This window comes from Mchenga conophoros, linkage group LG10, assembly GCF_057382185.1.
Source record: "Mchenga conophoros isolate Kocher_MC1m ecotype Shallow Benthic linkage group LG10, M_conophoros_male_GT1.1, whole genome shotgun sequence".
Taxonomy (NCBI): Eukaryota; Metazoa; Chordata; class Actinopteri; order Cichliformes; family Cichlidae; genus Mchenga; species Mchenga conophoros.
The window spans coordinates 21,090-43,030 of record NC_140535.1 but is presented as its reverse complement, the minus strand read 5'-3'; the positions used below and the strand labels follow the sequence as shown (position 1 = coordinate 43,030).

General features: G+C 43.2%; 2 protein-coding genes across 2 annotated transcripts in view; one reads left to right on the top strand and one right to left on the bottom strand.

Moving 5' to 3' along the window:
• LOC146565119 (vacuole membrane protein 1-like) overlaps nucleotides 1-12,975 on the bottom strand; it is a 40,993-nt gene extending 28,018 nt beyond the window's left edge. The window contains exons 1-5 of the mRNA XM_085290147.1: nucleotides 12,937-12,975; nucleotides 11,333-11,432; nucleotides 11,093-11,234; nucleotides 5,830-5,920; nucleotides 4,671-4,781 (exon numbers count right to left, since the gene is read on the bottom strand). Of these exons, the coding sequence (XP_085146273.1) occupies nucleotides 4,671-4,781; nucleotides 5,830-5,920; nucleotides 11,093-11,234; nucleotides 11,333-11,420 (432 nt within the window). The 5' untranslated portion in view covers nucleotides 11,421-11,432; nucleotides 12,937-12,975. The remainder of the gene's footprint in view (nucleotides 1-4,670; nucleotides 4,782-5,829; nucleotides 5,921-11,092; nucleotides 11,235-11,332; nucleotides 11,433-12,936) is intronic.
• A 6,570-nt stretch (nucleotides 12,976-19,545) lies between these two features.
• On the top strand, nucleotides 19,546-20,494 carry LOC146565118 (peptidyl-tRNA hydrolase 2, mitochondrial-like). Its single transcript, XM_085287895.1, has one exon. The coding sequence runs from the start codon at nucleotides 19,549-19,551 to the stop codon at nucleotides 20,056-20,058; it is 510 nt and encodes a 169-aa protein (XP_085144021.1). The 5' UTR covers nucleotides 19,546-19,548; the 3' UTR covers nucleotides 20,059-20,494.
• Nucleotides 20,495-21,941: the final 1,447 nt, after the last annotated feature.

The window sequence follows — 21,941 nt, the reverse complement described above, 5'->3', positions numbered from 1 at the left end:
CCCATAATGACTTAATGGCAACAGTCATTACTGAAGGTAATTTAATGGTGGATGACTCATATGAGCTCTCTTCTAAAGTATTTACGACGTTCCCCAGCTTTCTATGTGAACCCCGTCTCAGTGAGAACTCACACAGCAGTGACAAGACTCGTCACTCATAACTTTAAAAAGTGAGCCGGGACGAAAGCTGGTCCCGCTCGTCACAGCGATCGCCACAGTCGTTTCGGTGGACGTGTGCACAGGTGCAGGACTTAAAGTGTACACACACGTGCACTTTTGTAACGCCTTTGCGGCCGCTTTCATAGTCTGCATTGTGAGCACCCACCCACGACCTCCTTTCTCAGAGCAGCTGGATAAAGTACACTTGATGATGTGCCAAGTGTGCCTTTCCCCCTTTTCTACGGCTGAGTTGCAGCTTTTTATCTTTCTCCATTAACCAGTGCTGAACCACGCACAATGATCTCCCACAGTCTCAGCAGGATGCAAACAGAGTGGAGACACGGGGTAGCAATTGGCCATGTCAGAGAACAGAGGAGCTGCCACTTCTGTTCTGGTTTCATTGACTGGGTTGGTTTGCCTATACAGGCTCAGTACCCCCCCCTGCTGGAGCCTCCGTGCTGTTTTCACAATGTTGACTGCCTCCCGCCAATTTCGAAGGAAGTAGCCTAATAATATATGATGTGGTGTTTTATTTCCAGCTAATCTATTAGCAGTATAGGCTATCAACGAAAGCTCGCCTCTTCGACTTCCTACATCAGAGTAAACACTGTGGCTGATGGGAAAATGTAACAGTTACTGCAGGAGAAATACTTGTAAAAAAGAAAAGTTATAGAAACCACAGTGTCATGTGTGGGGTCACATGAAAGCAGTGCTGAAAGGGACCTCGGTGGCATTTAAACTTTGAAGGAGGCACATTTTTCTACAAATTCACATAAAGATGCACCTTTTACAGTCCTGTGATTTTTACCCGCTGGCTGCTCATATACACGACACCGTTAAACATTTGTTAAGTAAATAAATAGATCAGTGTCCAGTTTATTCTTTATAGAGACCGTTTTTTACATTAACATTACACTTCTCATCATTCATGTGAATATGTGAGGAAGCTACAATGTTTTACAATATGTTTTTTTACAACCGCAAAACTGGATACAAAATTACAACTCTATTCTGAATGTGTGTGACTTTTCCTGCATTACAGACATGTTAAGGCCGCTTGCACCACCTACTGACACTTAATAAAAACAAAGTCACACCGTAGTTCCCCCAGCGCTGTTTTGAAACAGCAGGAAAGTATTGTTTGTAAAAAAATTTGAATTTTAATGTTTAGATTTAAATTTGAACTAAAATAACCTCAGCTCTCAGGCAGAGCTGCTGGCATACAATTACTTTTATCATCTGCATCTAACAACGATTTAATTACTGAATCATTTTAATCTATAAAAGGACAGAAAAGATCTAAAAATGTCTAAAATTCCTTAAGTGGCATCATCCTTGATTTCGTCTTTTTAGACAACAATTTAAATGTGTCAGAGCACCACTCGAGTAAACATCACACTTTTTACAAGCTGAATACATATTTGTCATTGTTTTTCTTTAAATAAGGCTACGTTTAATATCCATCAATATCCTTTCATAAAATCGTTGACCTATCAGCTCGTCACAGGAAGCACCTCCGTTACAAGCGGTGGCGTCTTTCCCAAATGTTGTTGGTAGTAGAGATGGCACGATACCACTTTTTTATGTCCGATACCGATACCGATATCATAAATTTGGATATCTGCCGATACGATATGAATCCGATATAGTGTTTTTTAATCAACAAAACTGTTTTTTAAACATCTTGCTGCATTTTGTATAAGTTCATACTCAAGTTTAAAACAACAACTACACTAAAGCTATTCTGTTATACCTGTATGCAAAAGAGAATATTTCATAGTTCAGCAATACTGATCAATCTAATAAACTTAAACCTACACCATCCTCCCTATTCTGGTATTTTAAAGAGTACTTAGCGTAAATATTAAGCAACCTAACTAATAGTGTTCCAACTCCCAGCAACAACAAAAATAAATAAATAAAAAATAGGGAACCACCCCTCACGCTCCACCTCATGATGCTTAATCGACGTAATCAACCTTAATTTGATGCAGTGTGAAAAAAATGCACAGAAATCAATTATTTTTCAAGAAATATTAAATAGATTCAACATCTTTCTTCAACAAAATTGCAGACTGCACAGATGGTACCTTCCCAAAGGAAAAAGTACTATAGCTTACTAGGGTATATATATTAGACTTAATAGTCACTATATACAGTAATTGACTTCTATTCATTTTGCATCAAATTAAAACTTTGGGTGTCAGATAATTATTTATTAAAAGCTCGACATTTTAAATGAGAATAAGAAAGAAAAGTATGTCTTTGTGCCCCCTTTTCCCTGTTAATGCCCTATCGGCCCCCCTGGCTAAACTTTGCTAGATCCGCCCCTGCACAGTTACCAGCCGTCAGCTACGTAGAAAAAGATCCTCGAGTAGAAAGTAATAATAAATACATTCTAACAACAGCTGATCAAGCTTAAACGTGCTGCTGTTGTTCAGCCGCTGGTTTCCTCTTTCTGGTGCAAAGTGGGCCAAAAGCAAACTAGAGACACGGACTCGCGACAGAAAAGCCGATCAGCTGATCGTTAAGCAGTTTCATGATTGAAGTAGCAGCAAGAAGAGGCAGTCGCTCCATATATCGTTTGTTAAGCTTAACGCAGGAATGCTTTACAAACATTCAGAGATGGACTTACACACTTGCTTTACTTCTCTCGGGGATAACTTTGTCGGAGATGAAATGCCAGGTTGCTAGCGAAGCTCCACATGCTATCCAGACCACCACAGGTCCCGCATGCCACAGCCGCTCTATCACGTGATGCATACTGCTCCGAGTGCTAACGTTCTGAGGTGAGTTACGGCGTGTTGCAAGTTTTGTGAGGTGCTTTCGTGATATTTAATGGATCGGATTACATTTTTTATTTTTCTCCGATATCCGATCCAGTCATTTAGGTCAGTATCGGACCGATACCGATACGTAATATCGGATCGGTCCATCTCTAGTTGGTAGTGATCAACACTGAGAGCTCACATGAACTCCAGTTCTGCCTTTTCAAATTGTCATTCCTGCTTATAAACAAAATGGAAACTAGGCCCAGAAAGGTCACGCAGCATGTGTTGGACTTAAAAGTTTGTGGAGGCATCTTAGTGAGTGCTTTGCACTTGACCCACTTACTATCACTGACCCAGTTCCTAAAAACAGAACAAGAAGCCTGCTAGCTTTCTCCAGTGCTCACTTACCACTTGTCAAAAATATTTTTTCAGGACCCAGAAATCTAGAAAATCACAGAGTAATCGACGCGGCTCATTTAGCAGCGCTTCTACAGAAAAGAAGACACATAATTATAATTCTCCAAGGCCACTTTTGTACTTTTTGGATTGGCCAACACCAATTAAAATTTGGATAGGAGCCAATGACACAAATGCGACGTGAAATAAGTAATCTGTTGGCAAATCCCTGTTTGCATTGGTTTGAATATTCTTGCCTGATCACGATGTTTTTTGTCAGTGTTGGAGTCATATCACAAATTGCAGGTTTGTCAGTAAGCAGCACTTCCTTCCTACAGTGAAACACTAAATGCTTAAAAGTAATTCTGTTCAAACTATTTTTATTGGAAATTCTGTACATTTGTTTTTTAAGTCATGAAATTCTTTGGTTAAAAATCACAGTATCAGCTCTCGAGCAACAGTATGAGTCAAATCTCTATAAAAATGCGATCCAGCAAGGATCATCAAGTTCTGTCATGAACCCGGTGACACCACCGCCTGCAGTAACGACCACGCTCACTAGATGGTGACATCTTACTGGCAAAGAAAGTGAGCCGGACCGCTATTGGACTAAAAGAAACCAGAGGAACGCCTCTCAAATTACATTTCAGAGCACCAGAGTTGGCTTTTAAAAACAGCAGCATGGAGGACACGCACTTCAAAGTTTCCAGTTCAGCTCCACTGGGTCAGGGCACAAGAGTGTGACGGTGGACTCCTTGATGACAGATGGACTGAGAGTAGTCAAACAAGCAGATGTTTGGGGACCCTGCGCTCGTCAGCGCTAGAGACGCAAAAGCCAACACGCCTGGCACTAGATTAAAAAGAGAGATGAAGAGAAAACGGGGAGTGTGCGGCGAGGAGAGGCACAAAGAAGAAAGTAAGAAGAGGGAGTGAAAGTGAGAGTGAGCGGCACGGTAGGGAGCAGGAAAGTGGGGAGAAAGGAAAGAGAAAGAGCTCAGATCGGGGGAGGGAGAGTGTTTTTATCCTCATGTGCACTCAGTCAGAGGGGTCACTGAGTGCGATTGTTCCTGGACTGCCTGTCAAAACAGCGTGGCTACCAAAGCGCCTATTCACTGTGAAACGCAGACGCACGCAAACACACATTAGCACACTCACGCCAAAATCTCTTTATCAGTGCTCTTATTAAAAACAACTACTTGACAGCAGCATCAAAACCAGCTTTTTTAATACCTGCGTCACAGCACCACCATCATCCAGCGGCTCTGAGCCCTGTCACAGGCATGCACAGACAAGTGAATAACTGCAGCGTGAAAGAGTGAACACTCACACAAAATGCCGTCTTACCAGATAAAGGAGGAAAGTGTGCAAGCCAGTGCCAAGACCCACAGAGGAGAGGATGCCCAGACCGACCCAGTAGGCACACCACAGCGTCTTCTTCTCCATGTAGCACACATACTGCAGAGGCCAGAGAGAGGGACGGTCAACCACATGGCAGAGACACATGCACAGAGTGTGAAGAAAACAAGAAAAGGGGAAGGGGAGGGAGGGGGTGTGCACAGTGCGAGCAAGGAAGGGACAGAGTGAGAGGAGGTGAGAGTGTGTGAAACAGAGGGTCCTCTAAAGGCTGGGAGAAAGAAAGAGGGAGAGGAAGGAGAGTGAGGGAGAAACCTGAGGTTGTTGAGTTTAAAGGACAGAGCTGTAGGGTAGGAGTGTTCAGCACAGAGCACCATTATTCTTTCCTGGTGGCAGCCAGCTCTTACACAACAAGCAAACAGAAGAAAGCCAAGATCTCTCCTTCTCTGTTCATCCCCCACTATCACTCCATCTATCGCTGCTGTTTACACCGCCTCCTGGAAGCCCGGGCAGGTTGTTTTCAGGGGGAAGCATGGAGTGTGTAGATTACGGGAAGGGGGGAGAAGGTGGGGTGGGGGCTCTGACCAGTGACTCCATTTCCCAGGAAACCCAGGAACACAACAACAGCACATACGCTCTCTGGCTTTACTAGCAGGATTCGGGGAAGCAGTGCCAGCCAAGGGAGATTGTTACGTGTAGTTACTGAGAAGTGATTACACAACTCCATGACTGTAAATAACGCTGATTTTCTTCCCCCGTATTCCAGGGGGCGTTAAAAACAGCAAAAATGTGAGCCGTCTCTGGGGGATTGTACAGCACGGCATGCTGCATCTGGGCATTTAGAAGCATATTTATGAGAAACTGGCAGATACAACCAAGCACGTTTATGCAAATATCAGCTGTCAGACAACAACATACTACTGTCAGATGAAACCACAGATTTCAGGCACTCTACAGCTGATGTGGATGCACGGGCAGGACAACCCTGCAGCAAATATACATGTTGCATTCAGTGCTGCGGTGGGCTAAAGGTGAGGAAATATAATCATCAAAAAAGTGACTGCCACAGGACCAACTACGTTAATAACCTCCTTCCATATGAATAGTTAGGATACGCCAAGAAATGCAATATGTGCAGAGTTTTAGTCACCTGGGTGTGTGCTCCTTCAATACGATAGGCAATGGAGAGGAGGGTCAGCAGGGTCAGCAGGCCAAACACAGTCTGTCTCTGCTGCCAGAGCCTGGGTGAAGAAGCAGCGAGTGAAGGTAGACAAACTTGAGACGGAAGTTGGTGGAAAACAAAGCAGAAAGACAATGTTTAATAGGGAAAGTTTGACGCCAGAGGGATCGTCAACAAGGACGTTTAGTGAAAGGAAAGGATTTCAACTTTGGACAAGAGAGACATCTGTTGGAAGCTAATCAAATCACCGCAGGTCTTCACCCATAGAGGCCGTGCTTCCAGATGGTGAACACATCCGAGTAATATGCAGCCTATAAAAGCACGTGCTCGGCCATAAGTGCCGTTACTGTCACCTCGTTAACATGTGTGCAGTGTTGCCAACTTAGCGACTTTGTCGCTATATTTAGCGAGTTTTCAGACCCCTTAGCGACTTTTTTTCTAAAAAGCGACTAGCGACAAATCTGGTGACTTTTTCTGGTGTTATTGGAGACTTATTTATGACGACTTTTTGACGTGAAAACGCGGATCGCTCTTACTCTCACCAAGCAGCGGTGCTACCGTGGGCACCTCACCCGTGCCAAAGCGCTCACGGGCGGAGGACAGTCCTCCTCAGCTGCTGTCAGGGCAGGAGACGTTCACACCTGTGCGTCCAAACGGAAAATGAATCGCGCATGAGTGAAGCCGCTGCTCCGCACTGACTGTAACGCAGTCAGGTCTTCTTTTACTGTTGTGCTGTTTTGTGGATCACAAGGTTTAAAACTACTTATAAACACACACACACACACACAGTAACTCCACCAGAGCGCCTATTTCGGGTCACTTTTGCCGGTCCAGGCCTGGATAAAGGAGCAGAGTTGGAATTGTGACATTAAAAAACAATAATTGCTAAAAGAAATTTAATTCGTAGTTCTAAATAAACTCTAAATGCATTTAGGACGTTTTTACTCACTTTGTCTCTTCCACGATGTTATTTCTCTCTAAAACAGCGTAGGTTACAGTCACATTAGCATGACCAATTATGCAAATTAGGCGATGACGTCATTTGGCGCCTTCTAGAGACTTTTAGGACAACCAATAGCGATTTTCCTTACTGAGGAGTTGGCAACACTGCATGTGTGGAGGGGAGAAAGTATTCGAGCAACTTAATACAGAGCAGAATGAATCCAAAGCAGAAACTCTCGCGACAGTTGCAAAGACATTTATAGACTTTGAAAAATAAGTTATTGTACAGACGTTCACGTACACTCACCGTAAAAAGATAATGCTCACGTGTTTATTTTGAATGTTAGAATTAAACGTTTTATGAAAAAACTAAACGACAGAAGCTAACTATGCTATCATCAGATTTATGGTTGATGCTAAGCTAACCTTGTTTGTTTGCCCAGTGACCAGGACGTGCACATCTGTAGAAAAGGTTGGCTAGCTGACACATTACAGTCTGTGCGTTTGTTAAAACCGTTTCTTTCACATATTTACTGCCCAAACTGACACGGAGTGAACAGAAGCGCATGCGCGCTGGTCCCAGGTGCAAATAATTAGGGTTGATTAAAGGAAAAGTCAGAGTAGCATGAAATTAGCCCCCAGTGAGAAGGTCAGAGCAAACAGTTGTCTCCATGTGCTGTCGGCTTCACTCACTTATTTCAGGTACTGGAGCACACCACATTAGCACTGACATGGAAAACTGGCTCTTGTAGCTAATTAGAGGTTAGCTAATAGAAATAGAATAGAATAGAACTGGAAGCATTCTAATAAACTCAGAATTAATCCATTAAAAATACCTAGGGGCAGCTGCCTGTTTGTGGAAGCCATACCTCTCCAACTTCAATACAGCGGTCGGAGATGGATGTCGCTGTTTTACGTATGTTACTAAAGACCGGCTACATTTATAGCCATTTAACATGTGTGCATGTATATTTTCACATCTCTTTTTCTTATGTTTTTCTTCTCCCTCATTTTCCGACTCACCTCCAGCCTCATCTCTTTAACTCAAGGCTCTGACAGTGAGCTGGCTAAACAACAACAGCTGGTCACAAGCTAACATTAGGCCAGTTAATGTCCAACTGTGTTACACCCACTTCAAAGAGCAGCTAATTGAGACTAACAGCAGCTAACGCGAAGCTAACAGCAGCATTTACTGAAAAGCTCAGAATAGCTGCAACACCTCAACTCCAGATCACATCAGTCAGAAGTAAGTAATCCACCGGCACACGATTCATTTGACAAAGTTTAAAGCCTCCTTCACAGTAAACAACATACTGACAGTTGAGGTAAACAGTGAACTGACAGCCTACGCTTACTGCAGACGAACAGTGATCGTTTGTCGTACACCTGGTAAAAAACAGAATTCAGTGATCTGCAATTTGGTGACATCTAACGATGAGATTAGGATTTAGTCCAGGTTTTACTCTTGGGCTGTGTTAGAGTATCTTTGCATGATTTAATTTGCCTTGAAGTTTAAACCGTAGGTGGGTGGGGCTTATGTGTGTGCCATGACAGTATCGAGGATATCCCGTCTTTGAAATCACACACATCCAAGAATAGAAAAAAACACTGCAAATGTGTTTTTATTAAGACCAGAATTTCCATTCATTTGACCGTAATGATTTCTCACCACATGCCCTCCCCTATCCTAATCCTGCATTGTTTCACAAGCTACCTACATATTAAGAACAACAAGTGCATAGCCACAAGACAGGACAGTCTGTTGCCTTGAGGACTCCCACATGTTGTAAATTACAAACCGCTTTTAACAACATCCAGGATAAACCTCTCTGCATGCGAGTGCACTAAAGCCCTAATGTGTTTGCATGTGTGCTGGGGAGTAGCAGCTTCTCTCAGTCACAGCGCTGCTCGTGGTGCTTGCGGCTCACCACATCCTCTTGTAGTTTTAGAAAATAAACACGTTGTCCTGACACGCTTAACCGCAAAGGCCCCCCTGAGAGTACACTCTGACCTTCTTCTGGGTTCTTTGTTATTAGGTGTACAAAGACACGTTTTCCACCACAGGGAACATGCTGTCAAGACAAATTCTGACGGAGTCTGAGCTGATGTTGTTGCTTTGTTGGTGGGATCATGCCAGTGTGTGTGGCGGAAAGACTTTCTTGGTAGAAAGGAAGAGGAGTGCAAAGTGAAAATATATACACATGTAAACAGATCCTGTGGTGTTTTTGTTGCACTGTGCTGAAGACTGAAGATAGAACAACAGTTAACTGAGACAATCAACGTTACATCTGATCTGGTGGTGTTTATATCCTTCTTGTGTAAGTGAGGACTGCATAGTGCTGCCTCTTCCTCTTTTTGTGCAATGAAAGCAGCAACTGTCACTATAAATAATACTGAAAAAACTACTGCTTAAATAGGACAAATCTATGTGCTGATTTCCCAGTGAAACAAACTCACAGGACATAAATGTTTCAAGTTTTTCCTTTTATTCGTCATTAACAGCTGAGCAGATGCAAAGAAGCTATACTGAAACGGTTTGTGCATTGTATCTTACTAATTCACCAAAAGTCTAATGTTACCACGTTGCCTGTTTTAACATTACAGCGGGGCAAAAAAGTATTTAGTCAGCCACCGATTGTGCAAGTTCCCCCACTTAAAATGATGACAGAGGTCAGTAATTTGCACCAGAGGTACACTTCAACTGTGAGAGACAGAATGTGAAAAAAAAAATCCATGAATCCACATGGTAGGATTTGTAAAGAATTTATTCGTAAATCAGGGTGGAAAATAAGTATTTGGTCACCTCAAACAAGGAAAATCTCTGGCTCTCACAGACCTGTAACGTCTTCTGTAAGAAGCTTTTCTGTCCCCCACTCGTTACCTGTATGAATGGCACCTGTTTGAACTCATCATCTGTATAAAAGACACCTGTCCACAGCCTCAAACAGTCAGACTCCAAACTCCGCCATGGCCAAGACCAAAGAGCTTTCGAAGGACACCAGGAAAAGTATTGTAGACCTGAACCAGACTGGGAAGAGTGAATCTACAATAGGCAAGCAGCTTGGTGTGAAAAAATCAACTGTGGGAGCAATCATCAGAAAATGGAAGACATACAAGACCACTGATAATCTCCCTCGATCTGGGGCTCCACGCAAGATCTCATCCCGTGGGGTCAAAATGATCATGAGAACGGTGAGCAAAGATCCCAGAACCACACGGGGGGACCTGGTGAATGACCTGCAGAGAGCTGGGACCAAAGTAACAAAGGTCACCATCAGTAACACACTACAACGGCAGGGAATCAAATCCCGCAGTGCCAGACGTGTTCCGCTGCTGAAGCCAGTGCATGTCCAGGCCCGTCTGAAGTTTGCCAGAGAGCACATGGATGATACAGCAGAGGATTGGGAGAATGTCATGTGGTCAGATGAAACCAAAGTAGAACTTTTTGGTATAAACTCAACTCGTCGTGTTTGGAGGAAGAAGAATACTGAGTTGCATCCCAAGAACACCATACCTACTGTGAAGCATGGGGGTGGAAACATCATGCTATGGGGCTGTTTTTCTGCCAAGGGGACAGGACGACTGATCCGTGTTAAGGACAGAATGAATGGGGCCATGTATCGTGAGATTTTGAGCCAAAACCTCCTTCCATCAGTGAGAACTTTGAAGATGAAACCAGGCTGGGTCTTCCAACATGACAATGATCCAAAACACACCGCCCGGGCAACAAAGGAGTGGCTCCGTAAGAAGCATTTGAAAGTCCTGGAGTGGCCTAGCCAGTCTCCAGACCTCAACCCCATAGAAAATCTGTGGCGGGAGTTGAAAGTCCGCGTTGCTCGGCGACAGCCCCAAAACATCACTGCTCTCGAGAAGATCTGCATGGAGGAATGGGCCAAAATACCAGCTACTGTGTGTGCAAACCTGGTAAAGACCTATAGTAAACGTTTGACCTCTGTTATTGCCAACAAAGGTTATGTTACAAAGTATTGAGTTGTATTTTTGTTATTGACCAAATACTTATTTTCCACCCTGATTTACCAATAAATTCTTTACAAATCCTACCATGTGGATTCATGGATTTTTCTTTCACATTCTGTCTCTCACAGTTGAAGTGTACCTCTGGTGCAAATTACTGACCTCTGTCATCATTTTAAGTGGGGGAACTTGCACAATCGGTGGCTGACTAAATACTTTTTTGCCCCACTGTATCATTAATGTTAAAGCTCTTATTGACTGAGCACTCGCTCATGAAGCCACAGGCAGGAACAGATCAGAGACAGTGCAGTCTCACCTCCACGTCCAGCCTTTCAGGGTGATCAGCAGTTCCAGAGTGAAGTAGTGAAGCGTGAGCAGAGGTTTCTTCCATAACACGAGGGCTTCGCGCTCATCCGAGTCCGTCTGTCTCCCGCCATCCGCAGGGAGCCCCGAGTCTTCTATCATTCAAGAACACACACAAACAAATGTGGGCGCGCAGGAGAACCATTTATATACTGGTTCACTTATAGTGTCATTAAGCATTTTTAGACTTTACCTCCCAGCTCCCCATTTTGCTGCTCCTTTACACCCAGTCGCCTCTGAAGCAGTTCACCTTCGGCCCCACACTTTGCCATCTCATTCATCTGGAAGGCGTCCTGCTGAGACAAGAGACGGGCATTGAGCGCAGCGTCGCGCATGCTGATCTGCTCGCCAGATCTGAAAGCGCTACTGGTCCCAAACAAACACAGTGTCGCTTTCAATAACACGGAGAACCCCCGAATATTTTCCACTCTCAAGCATGTCTCCATACACACTTGCACACGGGGTAAACAGCTGCTGTTTTTGCTACTCCTGCATCCTGCAGAGCGCCAGTAACCCAGTCAGGCCTGTGCATGACCTAATAAGTACCTTAATTAGCGCTGAAAGTGGGAGCGCATGCAAATCTTGTTCATTTTTCTGTGCAGACAACTTTTGAGAGGTTTCTCCCAATAATCTTCAATATGTTTAAATAATAGATTTAACGGTGTAAGACGGTGTTGTGCTTCATGCTTCCTCCCTTCGTTTGTTCACAGGAGATCCACGCACCTCCGTGCTCGTGCCTGCAAGCATGTAAGTGTGTCACTACAGAGCCTCGTGTCTCTCAGGAATCAGTGAGCATCAAGATGGGGACTCTGACACTGAGGTGTGCAGCTCACCATCTGCTGGAATTGCCAGTTCCTCTTGCAGACACACACATACTCTCAGAGCTTAATCCCTCTTTCTGTGCCCTAGCTGTGCACCTCTGGCTGTTTAAAATCTGCAAAAATAAAACTGCACAGCACATGCTTCCCAGATGAATGTGAAGTACATAGTTTGTGAGACTTCCACTCAGTGCTTGCTGAAGGTTCAAGGACCTGAACACAAACGTATGTTCAGCATTGGAAACACGCTTCCTGATCGCTGAAACGGCTCACACTGGCAGCTGTGAATAGTTGGCAGGCTATTTTGTGCTACTGAGATGTTGCACACCAAAAAACGATGTCCTTCTTATACATAAAGAACTGCACATAGACTCAGTGGCAGATTTCAAACCTTCAGGACATGTGCTCATTAGAAGCACTCACTCAATGCTGCAACAAATCATTTGCTTGTTTGCACATGAGAAAACAGAGCCTTGTCCAAGAACCATGCTATTCATCATATCCTGTGAACAATCCCGACAATAGAAATCTGTGCCAAACCGGTCTGTTTGTGCAAAACATGAACTTTTGCTGCCACAGATGTGTGCTTTATTCTGCAGAACAGCTATTTTGTTCAGGAGTTAAACTGCAAACTGTGCGTCACAGCCAGCACCCAGTAAACAGTTTCATAACGACACTTCTGCTTATGTGAGGCTCATAGCACAGCGCTGCTCCAGCGCCTGATTGCGCAATCGCTTCTACCAAAACAACTCAGACCTGTTGAGTAACTGCGAGGGACAATGAGAAATCCAAGACAGAGCGCACACACTTCCAGATGAGAAATCCAATACGGCGTAATCGATTCACACTTTTGTTAGACACAAATGAGAGCTGCACACTGGAGACGGGTTATGGACTGAGTGCAAAACAAAAACAAAGGCCTTAAATATGACACCAAAGTCTGTTGTAGAAATGCATGATGCACAGAGAGGAAACTCACCGTTCAGCTGGAGTCTCGTCTGCAATCAGCTCTGAGCTTATAGAAAACAAACCCTGCGGTGGAGCCCCAGTAGCAATGTAGGGCAAGAGCACGCGTCCCCACGAATTGCATCATAACTCGAGTGCAGGGTGTGGTGGTGAAGGGGGGCCAGTGAGGGATAGAGCAGTGATGCTGGGTTTCTTGGGGGGGACACACAAACACAGAAAGAGGGAGAGATTTCATCTTTTGCCTGGTCAAACCTCCAGAGAGGCAGTCTAATTAAGACTCTATAAATAAGTGGATCACTTTCCTGGAGCGCACTTCTAACACGTCTCAGTCCTCTGCAGGTTTCACATTGAGGATGCATGAACGGCATCGTGTCAAATTAGAAAAAAACAACTCCAAAACTAAGGACATTGCCGTTTTCAGGTCATTAGTCATGAGTCTGTGGTGGCCAGTGCGATCCTCTATGCTGTTGCATGCTGGGGGAGCAGGCTGAGGGTCGCAGATGCCAACAGACTTAATAAACTGATCCGTAAGGCCAGCAATGTTGTGGGGATGGAGCTGGACTCCCTCAAGGTGGTGTCGGAGAGGCGGATGCTGTCCAAGATAAAGACAATGTTGGATAACACCTCCCACCCACTCCATGACATGTTGGTCAGTCACAGGAGCTCGTTCAGTGAGAGACTGAGATTACCGAAAAGCACCACTGAACGACACAGGAAATCATTCCTGCCTGTGGCCATCTCCCTGTACAACGCATCCACTTAACACACTGTTTGCTGCTACAACTACACATGTTTCTTTTCCAACTATTTATTTATAAGTGACTTATGTATGTATGTATGTATATATATGTATATATTGTACTATTCTTAGTTAGTGTATTGTCTGTCTTGTCTTAATGTTGGTTTAAAATGGAGCACTGTAACAAAAAATAATTTCCCCCAGGGATCAATAAAGTATTCTGATTCTGATTCTGATTAGTAGAGCCCTCAGCTGTCCGCTGGCGTGTCTGAGTTCCTGTCTCATCTCATTTGCCAGAGTTAAAAGAAGAAGTTGTCCACTCTTCTCCCACAGGTGGAAGGTGTTTCTGCGAGGGCTCGAACACAGTCCGGGTTTACTGTCTCCTGGGATCTTGTTAAGAAAGCGGAATGATGGGAAGATTGCAGAGCAGGTGTCATTTACCACCCGACCGCACGACATGTGATGTTAAAATGACAAAGTACAGCCTCTGCCTGGACGTGGTAGCTCTGAGTTCAGTTATAGTCATGTCAGAGGTCATTTAGTTCATATTTTAAAGAAGCACAAAAACATTATAATAGTTTCAAATGAAAAGTTTTTCCACAGAAATGTATTTGGAGATTTCATTTGTACACGTAGACCTCCGATCTTTGTTTCCTAATATGGAACATATTTGTGTTCTTCATTTGTCTTTGTGTTTAAATCACAATCTTCGAGATGAAATATTGTCGGTTTTACAAAGGTCTGATGGGAAATACAAGCAAAATATCAACCTGTAATACTGTGCTCCTTAGTACTCATCAAACGAGCTGGATGAAAGGCTTATAGTTACACAATCCTTCATAACACAACGCTGTCACGTCTCAGCTTGCAGTCTGATTTCAGTGATGTGGGCAAGTGGACAGGATGTAATCTGATTACTGTCAGATCATGTTCAGCTGCTTGTAACAGAAACTAGCTGTTTTGTTCAATAGGGGGCAGTGTTACCTTGAAGTTTAAAAACCTCACTGGGCTTACTGGGGAAGTCCCAGGATTATGTTATGTCTGTATTCCCTGTGCGGCAGTTAATGTCACTTAGAAAGTGGGATGTACCGGTTTGATTAGCTCTCCGTGGGAAAGCAGAGACATGTTTGTTTGTTAAACTACATTTTAACCTGTTAAACCTCCAGCATGTTTAAAAAAGCTGATACCTGGAGATTCAGCAGGATGATGCAGGAGCTCTTCAGGAGTGATGGAGAGAAGCAGGAAAGCATGTGAGTGCTAAAACAGGGCGCAAATATTTGCACTTGTTTGACAGTATATGGCACCTGTTGGTATAACAGCTCGTGTCCTGGTGTGTGTGTGTAGTGAAGTGGAAGCGATCAGGAGAAGACTTTCCAATGCTGTAAGCAACTGCAGAGAGGAGAAGGAGCTCTGCTGGAGGACGGGCCGATACCTGGAGAGAAGATAACAAAGATAAAAAAAGAGCTTGTTATATTAAACCTTAGCAGCTAAACTAGACTTAATGGCAAAGAAGGGACTTTTATATACGCACTGTTCATGGGCTGTAGTCTCACAAACTGGAATAACGCTGTGCACGTCACTCCTCTGTGGAACATTTCAAAATAAGTTATGTCACCGCTATGATGACATCGTCGATGATTGACTGTGAATCCAGGTCACAGCAACAGGTGGAAATAAAGAGAAAACTCTGGAAGCAGGAATATGAAAAAACATTAATAAGAGAAATGGTGAGAGGCATGCACAAGTGTGTCTTTTTTTGACTTCAGCCAAAAGACATCGGGACAGACGCTGTTTCACCTTAGAGTTCAGGCCTGCTCACAGCCCTGTGACCAGCTGGCCACTGTTAAACGTCGCAGATTTCATTGATGTCAAAAGCAAATCACTGGTGTTGATTTCATGTCCTGATTGGAGGCAGAGAATCAGCGGCTGAGACAGAAAAATGAACATCTGCCTGCTGAGGCGACGTCTGGGTCTCCAAGTATACTTGTTGTAACGATTTAACACCACATTTTGTCTCTAACGGCTGGAGTCGTGTAAAAGCTGAAAGAATTTCCAGCTAAGTCAGAAACAGTCATGCTCTGCTCCTCTTTCAGCTGTATTATCTCAGAGGGAAAGGTCAGAAAATGAGGTCAGCTATGCAGAAACTGAAGGTAATTTTGTTTGAAATTGCTTCTTTGACCAAATAGCACATTGATAGCTGTAGCAAAGATTTTCTGTGTCCTGTACCACAAACTGGAGGAGATAGTCTTACATAGTAAGGATGAAGAAACACTGAAGGTATGAACAGCTTCATCATCTTTCGGATGTCACGTCTGCTACGAGTCTTTTTGCTGTCAGAGACGAGTTGATTGGAAAGTCAGTCAGAGACTTAAATATGAATAAAGTTTGCCGCCTGCGCTCAAACGTTTCATCTTTTGTCTGCAGGATCTAAGAAAGGAGCAACGAGAGTTATAGAAGCAGCTGGATACCAGGCAGGAAAATGAACCTGTGCAAGCAACGTGATCATTTATGCTGGTTTAAAAAAGTCTCCGTTACTCAGTGACACCTTTAACCAGTAACTGACATGAACTGAAACTACTTGCAGCACGCTGCAGTCTTTGATGAGCAGATCTCAGTTTCTATATTACACTGACTTTTCTCCCATCTGTCCGTTCTTCACTTTCACAGAGCTGCACTGCGATTCCAAGAGGAGTCCAGGAGAAACACAGACTATGGTAAACATAGCACAGCGTCATTGTTTAGCATCTTTATGGAAAATGTATTTAAAAGCAGCTTCGCCGCTAGCTCTTCCTCGCCTTCCACTCTTTGGGAAGTGCTTCCTTGCGTTTGAGTGCGTCCACTTTAATGACTGTTTGCAAACAGAGGGGTTTACAGTCCTTAGTTTTGCAATAAAACTCACATTTTAACGGTAATGAATTAACATCTCATATCTGTGGGTCATGACTGGGACTATTTCATAACGAGACACTGAACATTCCTGCGCAACCATAACACGTATTGCCACAAGCTGCTGATTTTGTGCCTTTGTCTTTGCACAGATGCCACAAATAAGATACAACATCACAACATTTGGGCACAAAATGAAAAGACAGAGATGAGGTACTTAACCGCACATCACACTAAAACAGGTCCCTTGTGCTTTGCTGATTTGAGTATTGTGTGTTTGTGCTTAGTTGGTGGTGTAACTGTGTCAAGGTCGTGTGGGGAGTAAAGTTAGGAGGCTTCCTCCTCGGTGTGCTCGTTTTGGTGGCCTCTGTCTGCGTCACTCCGCCTCCAACCTGCGGGAATCCGACTGTGCAGCACACAGCGTCCATCCTGTTTGTTAACAACTAACTGGAATTCATATGAGTCTACACGCCACCTAACGCAGTAGCATTAACATCAGCCAGTAACGGGGCTCTCTCATCTGTGGCTCTCTTCGTGCAGCGCTCTGTCGTTGCTTTCAAGTTAAATAAAAGAGTAAAAAATTGGAAAACTTAGACTTTGAAGGTTTCATTTATTTATTTTGTAAAAGTATGTTGAACCTGAGCCTGTTGAGACACGCAGCACTGAGATCCTGATCAAGGAGGCTCCCCGGCTGTGTTTTCTCTGATGTTTGAATGATTTTTAAATGGCACTTTCATACTTTGAGTAATGTCTGTAATTTTGCAACAGTGCTAACCACCGTGCTGCCGTGTTCAGTTCAGTTCAGTTTTATTTTATGGCACCACATCACAAAACTGTTTCCTCCAGGCGATTTATATTGTAATGTAAAGACCCTACGATGATACGGCGAACACAGAAAACAAAAAAACCCAACAATAAGATGACCCTCGAGTGTTACTCCAAACACTGAAAACCACTGGATTCCACTTGGCGACAACAGGAAGGAAATTTATTTGATGCAAAGGATGTTGAAGATGGAGCTGCCAGGCAGGCAGAAAGAGGAAGACCACAGAGAAAGCTCATGGATGAGGTAGAGGAGGACATGCAGAGGGCTGGTGTAAGACGGTTGGAGGGGTCGGGTGAGATAGAGGCAAAGGATCTACTATGGTGGCCCATAATGGGAGCAACTATAAAAAGAAGAAGACCCTCTCTCCTTAATAACATCCTAACTCTCCACCATTCAAACCATTTTAGGACACTCTTCCATATTTATATGGTCATGTATTTGTTCCATTAATATGCTAGCTTTCACAACACTGATTTGAACTAACGAGGCTTTAGACTGAAGCATTTATAGCTGCTTCAGTTCAGCTGAAATAAGACGTTATTTCTGAGGAACACATGAGAACATTTGGTGATTTCAGTCTTTAATAAAATATCAAATATTTACAAAGTATTATCTGTGACACACCCTTCAGATGGGTGAGTTTTCATAGTGTGCTTCCTCCCTCATTTATGTGGCGTCAGTGAATCAAAAGACCTGTGCAAACTATCACAATGTTTTTGGTGATGACATAACAAATTGGATTTTTGCCACCACCTAAGTTCATTCTGCACATTAAGCTCCTTTGTACGTCCATCAACATCTGCATACCTCACTTGTCTTCACTTACTTATTTTTGTACTTATTTATTTATCTTGTTCCTTCAACCTAACCTGGCATTTGTGTTTGGACAGCAGAGGAAGAATTTCATTGCACAGAGAAATGCTTCTGTACACGTGACAATAAACACTTTGAATCTTTGAATCCTGAACCATTCGAACTATGTCATATTATTTCTTATATGGATCATCTAGCTTTGGGTGTCTCAGACATTATTAACATCATCATACTGTTGGCTAAATATCATATCCATTGTGCTAAATCGAGGAACTCGACGCCTTCTTTGTTTTATTAATGATTTAAAGTTTTTTTTTCTTTGCTTAAAAAGACTAAGAGCAAATATGCCAAAAATATTTATCAGGGCATTGCCCGTCTCCTGCTATTTTGACTTATCTTATTTTATTTTTTCATTGCTCTCCTTTATGCAAAATTTAAATGCCTGCCATATGAATCTTTTCTGTTTTGTTTTTAGATTGTATTTTTTTTCTATTATTCATAATTCCTCATTGTATTTGTATTGTTATCACTGTCATCGTCTTTGAGCGTTTGTATTTTCAATTGCTCAATAAATTAAAAAAACAAAACAAACAAAAGCTGTGCAAACGAAACCGCTTCCTGTTGGCTTAACGACGTCAGCAGATGTGTTTCAGAGAGATATGCACGCAGTTTGGTTTTTGTTTAATTGGTTTTCGTAATTTTTTCGGTTATTGATTAAAGAAAAAGCACAAGTTTACTTCAGGCTAGATAAGAAATACCTGGGGAAATGTTTGGTTACGGTAGTTAAAATAATAATTTTAATAAAAATTAGTAATAAATGAAATATAACAAGGAGATTGAATAGGTACAGTGTATAGTTTAAAAGAGATTACGATGGATAAAGCTGGTACATTTCATGCAACTTCGGAGCATCGTTAACAAAGACGAAACAGCTGTTGTGTGACGTCATCACAGAGCGACGGGAAGTGAGGCAGAAGACGCTTCTTCTTGCCGAGTACAGGTATGAAATGTGACCGGTGTGGTCCTGCTGTTTCCTCCTTTCTTCTACCGTGTGCGTCTGTTCGTGTCATTCTGAAGTCCTGCTTTTCAAACGTGTTTGTAACCTGGAGGCTCAAAGTCAGCGAGTGTAGCACGTGAACAGCACGTGAACAGCACGTGAACCAGTGAGAAAAACCCGCCTTCGAACCTCTTTGAAGCAAAGTTCCCGAATTACAGCGCAAAATGGAAATTTGAATATGGACATTTTTTATGTTAAAATGGGAAGACTTATTTATTCAGAGACCTCCTCTGGAGCAGTTACAGTGTATTTCCTGTGTGTGTGTGTAGCCCTAACCTGTTTCTGATTTTTCCAGGTTTAAAGTATGGACTTGTCGTATGGCCCCTTGGTCTTGGGTGTAGCAGCTGGCCTTGGCTGTGGGCTCCTTCTTGGTTGGCGCCTTGGGGCCCGCTTTGGCGCAACATCCAAAAGTCTGTTGAAAGGGAATGGCTCTGGAGAAGCAAGCGTGATGGGAGAAGGAGGCGAGTTCAAAATGATTCTGGTGGTCAGGAATGACCTAAAGATGGGCAAAGGGAAAGTTGCTGCCCAGTGTGCCCATGCTGCTGTGTCGGCTTACAAGCAGGTCCAACGCAGGAACCCTGAGCTGCTCAGACAGTGGGAATACTGTGGCCAGCCCAAAGTGGTGGTGAAGGCGCCTGACGAGGACACCCTGATTGACCTGCTAGGCCGCGCCAAGGAAGTGGGACTTCCCGTTAGCTTGATCCAGGATGCAGGAAGGACACAGATCGCACCGGGCTCACGCACCGTGCTGGGCATCGGCCCGGGCCTGGCCGATCTGATCGACAGTGTCACTGGAGACTTGAAGCTCTACTAGAGATCCAGCTTTCAGCTGAGCTACCAGGAGTTTTATTGCAGGGCTTAGTTCAGTAATGACACATTTGTACTTTTACTGTGATAGCTCAGTGACACGGAGCAGTTCTTCACATCAACGGGACGCTCAGAAATATGATGATTTAATAACCTTTGTCCAAATTATGTACTGCTAATGAGAAGATTGATTTGTAGGAACTCATACTGTGATGTTGCACTGAAGCAGCAGAGCAGCTTAAATGAATGTAACATCACAATGGTGCTGAGACTCAATGGCATTTATTTTTTCCTATAAAATAATGTTTTGGGTTTTTTTTAATTTTTTTTATTTGTAACTAGAAAACTAATTGATGGGGTGCTGCTGATGAAAGCCACAGTTACAAAGCAGAGGTGGAGGTTTTACAGAACAGCAGTTCAGAAAATCACCTTATTTTTAACATGTTTAAAATGAGAAAAGTTTTTGTCTACACGTCAGTCATGAGCTGGTCAAATTCTCTAGAAGGTAAAGAAAGATGCGCTGACTAGAAAGGAGATGTCACGCTATTAGTGTTCGTAACGCTGCTGTATTAAAATCTGCTTCGTATGAAGCCGTTTCAGTGTGAAACACTTGAAATGTGAGTTTAGAAAAGTGACAAAGACAATTGGATACATTCATGTAACTGAGTTTAAGGCTACAGATCAGAGCCATGTGTGTAAATACAACCAATGTTTCACTGTTGTGCTACGTATTTAAAAATTCCAGCCCTGATAACATTTTGCGTCTGCCTGCCCACTTTTATGAAACACAGTAACATCTGCTGCCACATCATTAGGTAGTCTAACGTGAGTGCAGTCATGTTGTCTGAGCACCGCGATTCTTTGCTTGACCTCGTGTTTTCCGGGTCGGGAAAAGACGTTCACGTTTTAATCATAAGCAATGTTTCTACACTGTAAAAAACGAAGGTGACACTTTATCATCCCACTACATCAAGGTCAGTTACAGTGGGGCAAAAAAGTATTTAGTCAGCCACCGATTGTGCAAGTTCCCCCACTTAAAATGATGACAGAGGTCAGTAATTTGCACCAGAGGTACACTTCAACTGTGAGAGACAGAATGTGAAAATAAATCCATGAATCCACATGGTAGGATTTGTAAAGAATTTATTCGTAAATCAGGGTGGAAAATAAGTATTTGGTCAATAACAAAAATACAACTCAATACTTTGTAACATAACCTTTGTTGGCAATAACAGAGGTCAAACGTTTACTATAGGTCTTTACCAGATGATGAGTTCAAACAGGTGCCATTCATACAGGTAACGAGTGGGGGACAGAAAAGCTTCTTACAGAAGACGTTACAGGTCTGTGAGAGCCAGAGATTTTCCTTGTTTGAGGTGACCAAATACTTATTTTCCACCCTGATTTACGAATCAATTCTTTACAAATCCTACCATGTGGATTCATGGATTTTTTTTCCACATTCTGTCTCTCACAGTTGAAGTGTACCTCTGGTGCAAATTACTGACCTCTGTCATCATTTTAAGTGGGGGAACTTGCACAATCGGTGGCTGACTAAATACTTTTTTGCCCCACTGTAAATGCAGAGCTCCACAAAATCCCCTTCAGCAGCCTACTTGTGCATGTTTCTGACTGAACTGCTGGACACACACTCATTGCGTGACATCCCGACATAGCGTGGGATGACCTCACAGCCCGGTGCATCTGGCGTTCACCTGATAACAGGTCCTCCACTTTACAGATGACTGCAGGTTCACACTGAGCACCTGTAACAAAGGAGATCTCATGGTGAACGGTTACGCCAACAGCAATAATATCCAACATGACCATTTGGCAGAAGGTCATTGATGGTCTGGAGAGGTTTATCCTTGGATGGCCAAACAGACCAGA